Genomic DNA, 15,767 nt, shown 5'->3' with positions numbered 1-15,767 from the left:
TTCAAGTATACCAATAAGAAAATGACACGTGGATACAATGGCTTAACATTTAACGGTTAGGTACCCATAGAGTTCCAGAAATATAACTTAGGTAGTATTGCCGCCAAAAATTAAACTTATATATTTATTTACAACTAAGAGTTAAACTTAAGTATTTATGCCGCAAATTACTCTAAATATTAAATCATTATCCACGTGTCATTTTCTTATTAGTATATTTAAATTAATTTATTTTAAAAAAATATAAATTTAATGACTTGGACTTGAACCAATTAGGAATTGTCACGTGACAATTTACTTAACACTTAACAGTCAGGTAGCTACAAAAATTTTAAAATTATAATTTAGGTATTATTACCGTCAAAAATTAAACTTAACTATTTATTTATAAATGAGAATTAAACCCAGACATTTATGCCGCAAATTAATCGTAAAAATATCATAGGTGGCAAGAAGAAATCGTATTTGTTCTTCTAATAAATATCGTGATGTTTTTTTCTTTATTCCCTCAAAATATCAAGATATTAACTATAAAGAAAATTATGGCTGACTAGACATTAGCACATGGGATCAGGGAATGAAAATAGACCAACAAGTACAAGTAAAAGATGCATAAGGTACAACTACAACTCCATTAGCAAGTGCCAAGTGGCATTAATGCAAAGCAAATCAAGAAAATTAGAGGTAGCAAGTAGGAGTGTAAATGGGTCGGGTCGAATCTGATCCAACCTGATCTAGATCATGTAAGGATTTGTCCCACTCGCCCTGTTAGATTAGATACTCAGATCGAATTAGATTCGACCCAACTTATTCGGATCAGATCAGACCCGACTCTTTTTTTTTTTTTTCAAAGAATTTTAATATTAACTTATAATTTTATATTAGTATTATTAAATACAATATTATATTTAGTATTGACACGAAAATTAAATACTTTTCAAAATAAGTCTTGACACAAAATAAAAAAAAAGTCAAACACAACAAAACTGCTTAATACGAATTTAATACATTTTTTTTAATAAAAAATAAAACATTATTAATAATAATATAATTATGTAAAAGTATATATGGAACCTAAATTAATTATTTCTTCTACAATTTTAATAACAAAACGAGTCAAAATATATATTTATTAGCAACAAAAAAATAAAATAAAAATATTGGTGGTAAAACTACTTTAATTTTATATTTTTTTAATACTTAACTACAAAAAATAATTTTTTAACAGTAAAATCTACTACGTGTACACGTGACAAAATTTTAATAATCGCTGTAAGTTTAATTTTAAATATAATAAAAATAATTTTAAAATTATAAAAATAAAAAAAATAATTTTTTTTTTCTTTTCTTTCTCCTTCTTCTCGAAAAAAAGAAAAAAAAGTTTTTTTTTTTTTTTTTTTTTTTGTATTTATACACAAGTTCACATAGAAACTTCTATTACAACTAACAGACCAACTTAAATCGCAACCGAAATTCGTATCTCAACTCACGTAGAAATCACTTGAGAAACTACTTTCGGAACCTATAAACCATAAATTTGAAGGAAAAAAAATTAAAAAAATAGTATATAAAGTAATTTCTCTTAATATATATATATAAAAAATATATATATTTATACAGCGAATTATCATTTCAAAGACTTGTTGTAGCTTTCACTGTCTAAAAAACAAAGTACAAAGCAAGAGAGATTTTGCTTTAACTTTATCTGCAAAACACCATTTCTCCAGATCTATCTTACATTAATGGAGGTGGTTTTGGATCAAGAACACGCTGCTCAATGGACTTACAGAGGCGAAGGCGCCATGAATTTAGTCCTTGCTTACTCCGGATCTTCTCCTGCCTATGTAAGTAAGCAATTTCACCACAATTTCAATTCAAACCTCTTTTTTTTGTTCCATTTCAATTCAACAGTGTAATGTAATTGAATTTGAAACCGTTTCTTGATACTGCTGTGAAGATTGGGAAAGTTTTGCGGATACAGAAGGTTCCAAGAAACGAATCGAATTCTGACAAGAGCCTTACTGCTTTAGGTTTGCATGAGCGCCTTGTGTGGAAAGAGACAGAGGATATTGTGTCCTCACCTACTAGAGAACTCGCCGGTCACATGTTTTTGGAGCACGTAATAAGCCCTTTACTGGGTTCAAAATATGTAGATGTTGGGGTATGTTTTCTACAAATTACTCTCTTTGTGTTTTCCTGCATATGGTTTATGAATTGTGATCAAACTATCGACACATTGTTGTGTGGAAGCATTGGATTGGGCTTTTACTTTATATTTTGTTGAGTCTGATTGTTTAGCGATTGTAAATGCATTTTCTAAACACTATTCCTTGCTCAATGAACTTGGTTCTTTGTTAGAGGATTTAGCTAGTTTGATGTTCAGTTTCTCAGAATATCCCATGAATTAGCTCGGTATGCTATTCGGATGGATAAAGAACTAATATGGTTTGATGAGATTTCTTATTTTGGTGGGGTTTCTTAATACTGTTTGTATGACATTATCATTTCTCTTTTCAATAAAATTATTCATTGTTACCAAAAAAAATATAGAGAAAAAAAGAGTTATGCTAGAATTTAGTTTTGTCAGTGTTAAGAGTTTTAGCAACTTTGAGTACTATTTTGAAATTATCAATTGGATATAGATCTGACATTTTTTTTAAAAATTTTTGTATTGAACTTGAATATCTGGCAGAAGCGTGTTAAGGTTTCAAGGGAATTTCTTGAGTTGGTTGAGAAAAATGTATTGTCTCAGCGTCCTGCTTGGAGAGTTGATGCTTCCAAAGTTGATACACGTTGTGATTCCGTGCTGATACTATCTGATCATTCTATTTTTCCAACTGGTAATTACAATAAATACTGAAAAGGAAATATGATCATTTTGCTTCTACTGGTTGGAAGGAATGAAAATATAGGAATATGAATGAAAATCAAAATACGATTCATAATGGAATCAAATTTAGAACGCATAAAATGTTTTTTCATTCCAATACTTCAAAATGCAACCAAACAAATAAATGAAATAAAGATTGTTTCTTTTTTATTTCATTACTTCCAACCAAATGCTAGTTATTTGCTCTCATTTTGTGGATTACTTAAGATAAGATTCTGTTTTCTTAGTTTATCTGGGTTCTCTCTATTTCAAAAAAATGAAAAAAAAAAACTCTCCTTCCCTTTTCAATTTACAATGTTAAGGATTTACAGTTGTAAAATCCTGCAAGCTGGAATATAAGAAAATAGTTTAGGAAATAAGGAAATAAACTGTCATAACAACTAGTGTAAGCTTTTCAGTAAACTAACTGTATTTACACTTAGTACAATACCCAACAAGTTGACAGTTTCTTCCTCTGTCCTTTTAGGTATCCAAGAAGGTGAACCCTGCTTATGTGTAGAGATAAAGGTACTTATTTATATGGGTTTCTTCTCCTGAGGATTCCTCTTTTGTAATGTTTAGTGTTATTACCAAGGTTTTGAATCAATTCCATCGTTATAGGACTTACATGACTTTTCTTGTGTTAATTTTTCAAAATACAGCCCAAATGTGGATTCCTCCCAATCTCAGAATTTATAGGTGAAGAAAACCGCATTAAACAAAGTGTATCTCGTTATAAAATGCATCAAGCCCTCAAGTTGCATGGAAAAGAGGTACATTTTCTACTAGCTTCTTGTTTTCAAATTATGAAATTTACAATAATATGGGTTTTATTCCATTATGTGGATGCATGAAGTTTGTACAATAAGTCTCATATCTCAATTAAATGTTAAGATTTCAGCAGTGTTGTAAGTTTGATCCAAGGACTTACATAATATGGGAGTACCAATGCACCATGTGTCGTGCTCTACTCGCATGATCTCACATGATTGGCAAGTTTTGAGTTTTTCAACCATATATGCTGAACTTTTTTTGTATATTTTAACTTACATTGCAGATTTCATCATTTAGTGAATATGACCCTCTTGATTTGTTCTCGGGAGTAATGGACAGAATACAGAAATCCATCAAAGATCTCTTCTCATCTCCTCAGAACAATTTTCGTGTATTTCTAGACGGTTCTCTAATATTCGGGACCTTGGGTGGGATTGCTGACAGTACAAATTCTGTCATTCAAGAAGCATTTGAAGATGCACTCAAAGATGTCATTGTAGGGGATCAAGGTCGTCGTACAGACAGTTTTATACAACTTATTGCTGAGACAATTTATACATCCGGAGTAATGGAGAGGCTTATAAAACTTCAAAAGCTTGATAATCTTGACATAGAAGGGGCAATTCATGCATATTATAATATTATATCTGAGCCTTGCAAAGTATGTAGAGAATTGGGGGAAGAGAAAGTTCGAGACAAGTATACGACCTTGCATTCGATTTCCTTAGATGAAAGCTTGAAGATAGTAAAAAACTTTTTGATAGGCACAACAGCAAAGGACTGCAGTTTGATGATGAGTTTTAAACTGAAGAAAGAAGGTGACACAGAATCAACATATGACAGTGTGTACCTGAAATCAACCTCTCAAACTTTTGATTATAAGGTAGAATCTCTTTCTTTTTATCCATTTTGTTCTTATTGTATTCTCTAAGTTTATCATAGCTTTTTAGTCATGTATAATGTGAATAAAATAGTTAGATAGTACTGTTTGGGGTAGTGGTCTCATTCAACAATGAAAGAACTCAAAAACTAAGAACACAAAGACAAAGATCAATGCAAATGTAAGAACAAATGGATTTTGAAGTTGTTCTTCTCTTGAATTTGATATCTTATTTGAGCATGTATTCTTGCAGGCATGTTTCATTGATCTGGATTTGAAACCTTTTGAAAATATGCAAGAATATTATGAAAAGGACAAGAAAATCGTAAGCTGCTACACGCAGATGGTGAAATCAGAACAAGAGGTGGAAAAAAATTAAGGGTTGGGAGGTTTATGGAAATGTAATCCGAGGTTTAATACAATGGCAGGAATTATATTGGTGAAGAGCTTAATGGTGAGTGCCAATTTGCTTGGTAAGGCAACTCTTCCTATGCATTGTTGTTGTAAATGGTGTAAAATTATGAGACTTGGAAGGAACTATAATGTTGTTTTTTTTCCTTTTGAAATGGATTCTGTTATCTGGTTTGTTCCCCCATTTTTCAGGGGTTGATGTAAATGTTTAAACTATTGTCTAGTTATGAGCCTTGTATTATTTATATATAAGCTAAGGAAAAAAGAGGTGAATTGGCAAGTTTGTATGAGTTTTTCATATCATTTTTTTATTTCTAAATTATTTATTATTTTGTGGTAATTTCTAATGGGCTAAGGTAGAAAATGGCCTTAAATACTAGGGGTGTTCATCTAATTCAATCTGTATTATTTTGTTTATAGTACATTCGATTCGCTTTTATATTTTGGATCCAATTCAATTCCCATTATAATTCAATTTTAATATGCAAAAGTGGATTTGATTTGTTATTTTAGATTGGTTATTTTTAAATATTTAATTATTTAATATTTATTGAAAAATATTTTTTTTAACATAACTCACAACAAAATAAAATAAATAAATTATTATTGTTTTAAGTGTTCAATAATAAATTAAATAAATAAAACAAAAAATAATAAATTTAAAGAAAGAAAAAAAAATGCATGCAAAAAAGAGTATTTAATTTTATTTTGAATTATAATTTCATTATATTAAGAATGTAATATAAATTTGATCTATTAAATTTTAAATATATATTTGTAACACATATTGTATATATATATATATATATTTTAAACATATATTTATACATGTGAATTAGATCAGATAAGTAAATTTTACATATCAATCAACATTTAGTCGTAAAATGGAGATTTTAGAATTTCCAATTCAATTGAATATGCACAAATGTAGGTATATGCACTTTGCGAATTGGATTGAATCGTGGGGTGTAAGAGTATTCTTTAGTGATCCACGTGCCTTGAGTATGTGTCTTCTGTTTGGGCAATATGTTTATATGAGGTCTTATAACTACATATTTCATGGTTGAAAGAAATCTATTTAAATACAAAGTGTGTCAATCATAAAAATGAGATGTATTCACAACTACTACAACATTTTTCCAAACAAAATACCTCAGAATTTCTTAATTTTACAATTGTGAAAATCAGTACAATTGACTCTTTGGAATGGAACAATAACAAATCACTAACATCATCCAATGTAAAAGGTTCCATCAGTTGTTCTTTACAGCATATATGTAAGTAGCTTAAAGTAGATAATAATATACAGAGAAAGGGAGAATAGTGCAAACAGATGCTGCCAGAAGATGAGAGCCGAAGCCTCCCTAACCGCGTATCCCCTCAGGCTAGCAATTGCTCCCAGTAAAATGGCACTTGGTGTTGTATACTGCATCAAGAGGACAAATCTGTACATTCGATCGCCAACCACCAAAAAATTGAGCTTATCAGCCATTGCCACTATTCCAATCCCGAATATAGGGAGCAAGAGGAGCCTCGCTACACTTATACCAATAGTTGTTCGAAGGCCAAGGGTAGATTCACTTGGGCCTTCTGCAAGCATACCCCCAAGAATAAGCATCACAGAAGGCACCATTGCTGCAGCTAAAATCTCTAAACTATCTGTAACGAAACCTAGTGGAGGATCGTAGCCAAAGAAAAAACCTTTGAATTGAGGTATCAATCCGATAATGATAGCCAACAGAGAAGCAATTGTTGGGGGCTGAAGTATGTGCTTTATAGGAGTTTGTTCCACAACAACTCTCATCCTCCTCACAACTCTTGGTTCAGCCAAACACCTAATAGATTTTGGACTGCTTTCACCACTTTGTTCATAGAATTCAGTATCAGGTAGAGTAGATTGTGAAACATTCGAGATGCTTTTGAAAATCCTAGCAATGAAAGGTGTCTTGGAATGCTCTGTTTCCTTATCCTCAATACCTGGCCATTCAGCTTCAACAAGGAGAGGCCTACTGATATTAGTAACTGGCAACTCTTCCTCAATTTCCATCCTTTCCTCTTCAACTATCTCATAATACTCTAATGGAGGCTCCATCATGTGATAAACAAGGGTGTAAACAAGAATTACACAAACCCACTGAGCAAAGGAAACATAGGCAACCCCTCTTGAATTACAGTGAGGTCCAAAAGGGTTATCTGAAGTATGACATACAGACCCAACAATCGCAAGAGGAAGATTGCCAGTATTCCCAAATGCAGTCATGATGATGGTAAACCTATTCAACTGCGGAGGCGGGCGACATATAATCACCACCAAGTACCCAAGGAAACAACCAACAACTGTACTGATCAACACATTAGCTGGAATGAACCACCAATGAACCAAGTTTTCAAGTGTCATGGATTCACCAAGCTCAGTAAAAATTAGGCATGGCAAGAAAAGAGCAAAAACAAGTTTGCTCAAAAGCTTAAAAGTAGATTTAGGGATGATTTGTATTTTGGGATGTGCAATAACAAGTCCCATAAGAGTAAGAGTGAGAAGTTTCATCAAAGGCATCATTGCACTCATCACATCTTCTCCACTTGATTTCACATTATTTTGGTACAACTCGTTCAGATATCTAGAAATCATTGTTTCCACAACTTTTATGATCAAAAACAATATACCCTTCTCTGCAATTATGAAACAACAAACTCAAAATAAAACCTATGACTCCCAAAAAAGAAAACCAACTGTGCAATTGTACTATGTTGGTTCTCAATTACTTAATATCAAAAAAATTAAATTTGTAGATAATGAGATATCACTGTATCAAGTACTCTAAGTCCAATTACATAATAGTCTCATGCACCAAATGAAAGATACTAACTCAATTGCAATATCCCTGAAACCCCACAATTGAAATCTCTCTTTCATTTCCCAGATATAAAAAAAAAAAATGACATATTTTCTATTACCTCTCGTCCTCCGTCGTCGTCGGTGCTCTGTTGCTCCGCCGATCTCTTCAAGTCCTCCAACTCGTCGCCTACTTTTTACTCTTCATCTTCTTCAACACTTCTCTCTCAATCTCAGATCTGTTTCAATTTCTCAATCTCTCTCTCTCTCCCTCTCAATCACAGATTACTCTCAATCTCAATCTCTCTCTCTTCCTATCTTTTCTCTGATTTAGGTAATAATTTTTAATTTAATTAATAACAAATTTTATCATTTTTAAGTATTTTTTTTAAAGGTATCATTTTTAAGTATTTAAAAGATTTGATTTAAAAAAAAATGATTTTTATTTTTGATTAAAATTTCATTTTTAATTAAATAAATGCCTCAAAAATTCTGAAAATTTGTATGAAAATATATGAGAAATTTGATTATGTATACATACATTATTAGGGCAAACTTTGATACCCAAATATAAGTGTATTACAATTGTTAAAATAAATTAATTTTGTATTAAATCCAAAAATACTCTTCTCATTTTTTAAACTCCTATCTCTCCACTCCCTCTCTCTTCATTGGCCCAACGGCCCAACCTACGACCCACACCCATAATGATCTATCGTCGGTCCCAACGACACTCACGACCACCTAAAAATCAGACCCACAAGTCACAACCACCAAAAAATTGAACCCAAGATCAACGACGACCACCGACTCAAAGTCCCAAACAGCCACAACCATCTCAATGTCTAAGGTAAGTTCTCAGACCCTTCTTTGCTCTAATTTTAGTGAAAATGTTAATAGAATTATTAATTTATGGTAGAAATTTATAGAAAAATTAAACAAAATTTCTTAAATTTAACAATCTCAATAGTTAAAGGAGAATTTTTAACGACTTTAAAAATTCAGGAAGCACGATTTAGTACATGTCAAAATTCGAAGGAAAAAATTCTAATTAGCCAATTTATAATTGAATGATAAGATAATAAAGATTAAAGTTTTTTTTATCTTTTGAAAAGAAAAAAAAAACTAAAATATTAATATTTGACACAATAAATGCATAAATGAGTCTCCCTGGTACAACTTCAGCAAATAAAAAGCATGAATGACTCCCTGTCCATAGTACAACTTCAGATAGTACAATATTCTTTAACTCTCTTTCTCTTTCTCTTTCTTTTTTTTTTTTTTTGTCTAATTAAAATTTTTATCCTCTAAATTAATATATATTAAATGAAAAATTTTAACTATATTAATTTTTTTCTAAAATTTAAATTAAGATAATTTTTACATTTATATTTTTTTATTTATTGAAATTTTTATAAATCTTTTTTTTTATTTATTAAAACTTCTATAATTTAATTTTTCTTTCTTTTATCTTTTTGTATTTTTTTTCTTAACCGACTTTTTTTTCTCTTAATTTCTTATGTAAGTTTGGGTGACATTTTTTTTTTCTTTTCCAATTTTCTCTCTTTTTTTCCACTCATTTTTTTATCTTTATATATATAAAAAATATATAATAAGTATATATTTTATATATTTTTTTCTAACACTTTTTTATTATCTCACAAAATTTTATTTTATTATTTTTTATAAAAATACAAACACTTATTATATTTTTTTTTCTCTCTCTTTTACAATTTTTTACTATTCACACTCATACTATTTTTATTTTTATGTAAGTAATCACATTTTATATCAAAAAAAATCTTAATTAATTTCTTTTAACCTTTACTATAATATGATTATTTTACTTTCACACTTTTTCTTATATTTTTTTAACATTTTTTCTCTATCTTAGAAAAAAATTAAGAGCACTTCTCTTATATATTTCTCTATTTTACATAATTAATAAAAATAGTATTTTTTGGATGTTTTGTAGTATATTTGGAGTTAATTTATGAATTGTTTGTATATTTTAACAAGGTTGATGTTTTGTTATTTTTTTATTGATTTATAGTTGTCTTTTTATTATTTTATAGTTGTTTTATTATTATTTTACTATTGTTTATATAGTTTTTTTTTTTGTTATTATTATGTATATTTTGTACAGTTGTTGTTTAGTTTATGTGTATTTTTTATGGAGTATATTTTTAGTTATTCCACAAAATATTTTATTGTATATATGTATTTATTTTATTATTTTTAAGTGGTTTTCAGAATATTTTTTGTTCAACAGTTACTTTTAGTTATTTTTTATTCATGTGTATTTTTTTTATAGTGTATATTTTTAGTTTGTTCTTGATAATTTTTTTAGTTGTATATGTGTTGTTTTGTAGTTTAAATACATATATTTGTTTATTTTTTTGACACATTTTATTAAAATACATGATAAGACTTTTTATTTTTTTTAATTGACACAATGTGCACTAGTAGATATTAACATATTAATTATATATTATCCACTATATTATATATCCCATATTTTGACCAAATTATATACCCCGTTTTTTTGACCAAATTATATACATCATTTTATTATTTTTATTGTTAATGTATTATTTAACTTTTAAAAAATAAATTATCATTCTAACCGCTACTAACTCAAAAAGAAAAAGAGAAAAAAAAATAGAAAGTACGAAATTGTAACAATAAATTCTATGAAAAAATAAATAATGTAGTATTATAAAAAGATAAATTAAGCTGTCAAAACTAAGTAAAAAAATCGTATACAAAAACATATTAAAGAGTTGATATTGTTTTGGATATTGCAATTATGCCATTATTTTGTTATTTTTTGTTGCTTTGTAAATATCTTTTTGTTGTTTCATAATTGTTCTCATGTTATTTGTTAAGTTGATTTAGAGTTATTTTTTTTGTTTATTTTATTAAAATACGATATTTTTTATAATTTTGAAATTTTAACATATACTTTTAAAAATTTGATACAATAAAAATATATAGAAAAAAGAGTGTAACAATATAAATTTAAAAATGACAAAAAGTAGGTATTTTTATAAGATAATGATATTAAATCGTGTCTTGTAAACTTACATCTATATAAGTGTTTAGTAAAATTGAACGAAATCTTCAAATTTAATAATCTAAATAAATTTTTAACAGTTTAAAAAATTTGAAAAACATAATTTAGTACAATATAAAGTTAGAAAGACAAAAATTTCTATTAACATTTTTTTTCAGTTAATTAATCTATAATAACTCATTTGAATCTTATAAGTTTAACCAGCCATAGTGGTTGGAGTATTTATATATATAAAGAATTTTTCCATATATAGATGAATATTAAATAATAAAAAATCAATATATTTGTAGATAAACTCAGATGTAATGTATCCTTACTATTATTTTTTATTTTTTTTGAAAATTACTATTTTATTTATTAATTTATGTCAAACAGTACATATACAAAAGTTAAAACTGTCCCAACTACTGACAAGATATCATATAAATTTATTGAACCTATAATTTAATATTGATAATCATGTAAATATTCAAATTCCTCCCCTAATTATATACACAACCAATATTATTTGAGAGCAATACAAAGGAAAGTATATATATTTATCCAATTAATAATGATTATGTGCACCATTCAAGACTTGATACAGTATATAATAATTATTAAACCATGCTATTATTATTAGAGAAATGCTAAAGGGTACCAGTGGTACCTAGCATCTTCCTATGTGTCAATATCGCTATTGGTACAACTAAGTATCGGGTCCCATATAATTTAATATAATAATTTTTAGGGAGTATCGCTAGCCAATCGCAACGCGACATGTCGCAAAGGTGCTAGGCACCAGCTCTTATTATTATTTTCAAGTTAGCTAGCTTTTAAGTGTTTCTGTCCATATATTAATTTTTTATTTTTTCATTCAATAAATGTCAATGTCATTTTCAATTATACATATAAATATTTATGATATATATATTTAAATAAAACTGTCGATTTAGATACTAGTTCATATCAAAGTAGTTAAGAAACCATTGCGTCCACTCATGTTTTTTTTTTTCATTATTCTTTTTTTATATATCATTATTGTCTCTTTTCGATCGGTATGTCGTATTATATTGTATTGTATTGTATAGTATTATATTAAATTGTATTTTTTACAATATTTTTTATGTAAAATTGTATGTGATATTAACTTTTATGGGTATCTAAATATATAATATTTTAGTATAAATTAAAATTTAACATAGTATTACATAAAAATATAATATATTGTCCAATTCAATATAATTCAATACAATAGGATCTAATACCACGTACCAAACGAGCCATAACTGTGCAACCAATCAAATGCAACCAAAATAATACAAGCCAAAAGCCAAACAAAAACTAGCATCACCAACCTCCACTCCTATCTATTCTATAACAATTTTGTGAGTACATTTTGCACTATAGTTTTCATCTTTCTTTTGTCATTTTAATTTGTCCAAAAATTATAATTAATCTCCTTCTGGGGTAATTGATTAAATCAATCTTTACCTAATTAATTAGTTATATATGTTTTGTTAAATTCATATTGTTATACCTGATTTTTGAGAAATGAAAAAGTCAACTCTACGATTTTAACCAAGACTTACAAAGGTAAAATAAGTTAACATGTTTGAGGGTCCCATGACATCTTTAGGAGACTCGTTGAAACATTAACTAACCATTTAGTGTACCTAAGTGCGTCCAAATTAGGATTTATGAGTACCCGCGAGTATTTTTACCCTAGAGACCTCAATCCAACAAGAAAACTAATAAGAATTTGACTTATTTAGGTGTAAAAATGCTTGAATTTGAACATAAAGCCAAAATTGCACAAGGATGCCACTCAACAATGTATGACCAATCACTGCCACATGAAAGATGACAGTGCTCTCTCTCTTTTTGGGAGCACTACTATAAGAGGATGACAATGCTCTCTATTCAAAATATTGAAGAAAATTTGTCAAAATGTATTCATCAACACCAAAGAGTACAATACAAGTGAAAAAAACTATTATTTTATTTGTCATATGCGACAAAATTTGACAAAATGATCAATTTACAATAGTGTGAATAGTTCAAAAATTATTTTTAACGAGCTGAAAAATTCAATGAGTATAATAATGTATAGGTCATAATTCAAGGATAAAATCCTAAATAAAAAAAAAGTATACTATTCTATATTTATAATACATGCCTTTTAAAATTTTCAATATAAGCAAAAAAAAAAAAGTTATTATAATATTTATGTATATATATTTAAAAGATAATATGATTATAATAGACTAATATTTTTGAGCCCCATCATCATCTTTTAAAAATGGTTAAGGGCAGTTTAGCACGGTTTGTCTTGTGAGAAAAAACGATTGTAGGCTGTCTTTGTCGAAAAAACGATTGTAGTTGTGCTGTAAGAAAAAACTACTGAGTGTTTGGTAAATATAATTTTAAAACAGTTATGAGTTGAAAAAGTATATAAGTGTTTGGTAAACTAAATGATTAAATAGTTGTTAAATATATAATTACTAAAATAGGTATAGGTATGACATTTGTTATATAATTTATTTAAATAATTTTATACATATTAATATATTTATAAATATTATTTATTATATTATAAATTATAATAATTTTTTTCTTATAATATTTAATTCTTTTAAATATTTATATAATAAAATAATAAATTAGACTTTTACTACTATTACTAATAATAATAATAAGATGATTGTTGAGTAGTTTTAATAAGGATGAGATTGGAAGAATGTAAGAAGCCCTAAAATTAATTGGTAAATGAGAAATTTTAAAATTAGATGAGGACAATTAGGTCAAGTGAAAAATTCATTAAACTAAAATTGTAGCTTCCCTTAAAAGCTAAAATCTCAAAGTTAGGGTAGGCCAACTTTTCTTAAAAGCTATAAATTTCACTTAAATTTTTGAAAAAATTATTTTTTAAATTTTACCAAACACATATTAACTCATAACTTTTTCCAAAAGTGATTTTAACTTTTTAAAAAGCTCTCCAAAACGGGGCCTAAAAATAATTCATGCGTACAATTTTAATCAAAATATTTTTGTTCAAGATATTTTTTCATTAATTTTCAATTAAAACACGAGGTTCAAAAAAATAATATTTAAAGTAAATGTTTTGAACTTGTATTAAGTAAAAATAAAGGGTCAAAAATAATATTATCTAAAAAATACTTATAAAATTAAATATAATAATTTATTAGGTCGATATCACTCTTAATAATTTAATATTGGAAAAAATAGACTAATTAAATATCAAATATTATCCCACAAACTTATTTGTAAAATTAATTAATACACTTTGAGAAAAAGACTAATTAAATGTGCAAACATCACACTTCTATTACTTCTAATAAACTTCTAACAAAATATCTATTTTTTGTGGGACCATAAAAGATAACTTATTATGATTTATATAAATAACTTTGAATAATTTGTACTTATTATGTGAGTTAAATAATAATAATAATTTGTATATATATAGTACAATTAATGTATCATTTTTATTATACATGGCGGCTAGTGAGTGGTGACCCTTAGGACTATTGACTTAATTTCCTATCACTATCGTGCATGTATATTAATACCAATTTTTATTATTATTAATTTTTTATGAGAAATACTTACAATGGATGTGTAATATTGTTATGAAATACTATAGGGTATTATATATTTTAATTTAATAATTATTATAAAATATATTTTTTATTATTTTTTTAAAGAGAAATTTTCATTCAATTATCAAAGGAGTCAAATTTTATAAATCAACTAAAAATTAAGCCGCACAAATTTTATTAGGAAATGACTCAATTGTCAACTAATTATATTGAAAAAAATAAGCTAGCTCAAAGCTCACGCAAGAGCTACTAAAGGGAGATACTCCGCAAAAGTATTAAAATACCAACACTACTAAGAACATAAGATACAAAACACCGACAAAACTAAAAATAACTAAAAAGTACAAATAACCAAATAGAAAAAAATAACAAAACAATCCCATAAACCCTAGCATAAAGAAGGAGCAGGGCCGGCCCTGGGCATAGGCGGGCTAGGCCTGTGCCTAGGGCCCACCTAGTCTAGGGGCCCAAAAATAACTTTTCCTTTTAAAATTACACAATTTAAATTGCTGATTTTGAAAAATACTACTTTTTTCTAAATAAGGGCCCAAAAATAATTTTTTCTCCTATGACCCACTAAATTTCAGGACCAGCCCTGAGAAGGAGCCATTGAGGCAACCCAAAACAGGCTGACAAAGAGCACAGAAATGATGCCAACTTCTAATAAGAATAGTCTGCACTCTGAAGTTATTATAGAATATTATTAATCATTCATAACACATTAATTATCTCATATCCTGTAATAGTGTTTAATTTAGAACATTATTATTAGGTACTGGTAGTGCCTATTTAGAAGTAGTGATATATAATTAGTTAGTAATATTTTCTAAAAATTATTATCATAAGCTATATGAGACTCGATACTTAATTGTGCCGATAATAATATGACACCGAGAAATACACTAAGCACTCTTAGTACCTTTTAATATTTCTCTATAATTTATTACTATTAATATTTAATAACAATGTTATTTTTTATATTTATGTAAAGTATATTTAATATATAACTTTATGTGCATGCATGCATGTGTGTTTTCATGTTAATATACATAATATTGATTTATTATTAGTAATGAATATAATTAATGAGAATTTGGTCATGTTGAACAAGCCAAAAACTATATGGGAAACCCTAATGGTCCCGTGAGACATTTAATGCCATTTAACATTTGCATTGGACCTTTCAACTTCTAACATTAAATGTTATTTTTGTTTCTATTTTATTTTTGTATCATAAATTCCACGCGTCTCATAAATGTTTACAGGTTTATTTTAGTTGAAATCTTTCTTAATTATGATGTTGACCAATAAATGATATTATT

At 27.6% G+C, this 15,767-nt stretch overlaps 2 protein-coding genes across 2 annotated transcripts; one reads left to right on the top strand and one right to left on the bottom strand.

Annotated features, from left to right (window-relative positions):
- Window positions 1-1,626: 1,626 nt before the first annotated feature.
- On the top strand, window positions 1,627-5,274 carry LOC115709262 (inositol-pentakisphosphate 2-kinase). Its single transcript, XM_061111107.1, has 7 exons — window positions 1,627-1,844; window positions 1,958-2,161; window positions 2,693-2,840; window positions 3,357-3,397; window positions 3,532-3,642; window positions 3,927-4,526; window positions 4,777-5,274. Exons 1-7 carry the CDS (start codon window positions 1,743-1,745, stop codon window positions 4,900-4,902), a joined length of 1,332 nt encoding a protein of 443 aa, XP_060967090.1. The 5' UTR covers window positions 1,627-1,742; the 3' UTR covers window positions 4,903-5,274.
- Window positions 5,275-6,068: 794 nt separating this feature from the next.
- On the bottom strand, window positions 6,069-8,434 carry LOC115709259 (protein PIN-LIKES 2). The gene is made up of 2 exons (XM_030637316.2): window positions 7,890-8,434; window positions 6,069-7,604 (listed from the first exon to the last, which is right to left on the bottom strand). Exon 2 carries the CDS (start codon window positions 7,561-7,563, stop codon window positions 6,199-6,201), a length of 1,365 nt encoding a protein of 454 aa, XP_030493176.2. The 5' UTR covers window positions 7,564-7,604; window positions 7,890-8,434; the 3' UTR covers window positions 6,069-6,198.
- Window positions 8,435-15,767: the final 7,333 nt, after the last annotated feature.

Source organism: Cannabis sativa, chromosome 3 (genome assembly GCF_029168945.1).
Source record: "Cannabis sativa cultivar Pink pepper isolate KNU-18-1 chromosome 3, ASM2916894v1, whole genome shotgun sequence".
Lineage (NCBI taxonomy): Eukaryota > Viridiplantae > Streptophyta > Magnoliopsida > Rosales > Cannabaceae > Cannabis > Cannabis sativa.
This window is presented reverse-complemented; position numbering and strand designations above follow the sequence as displayed.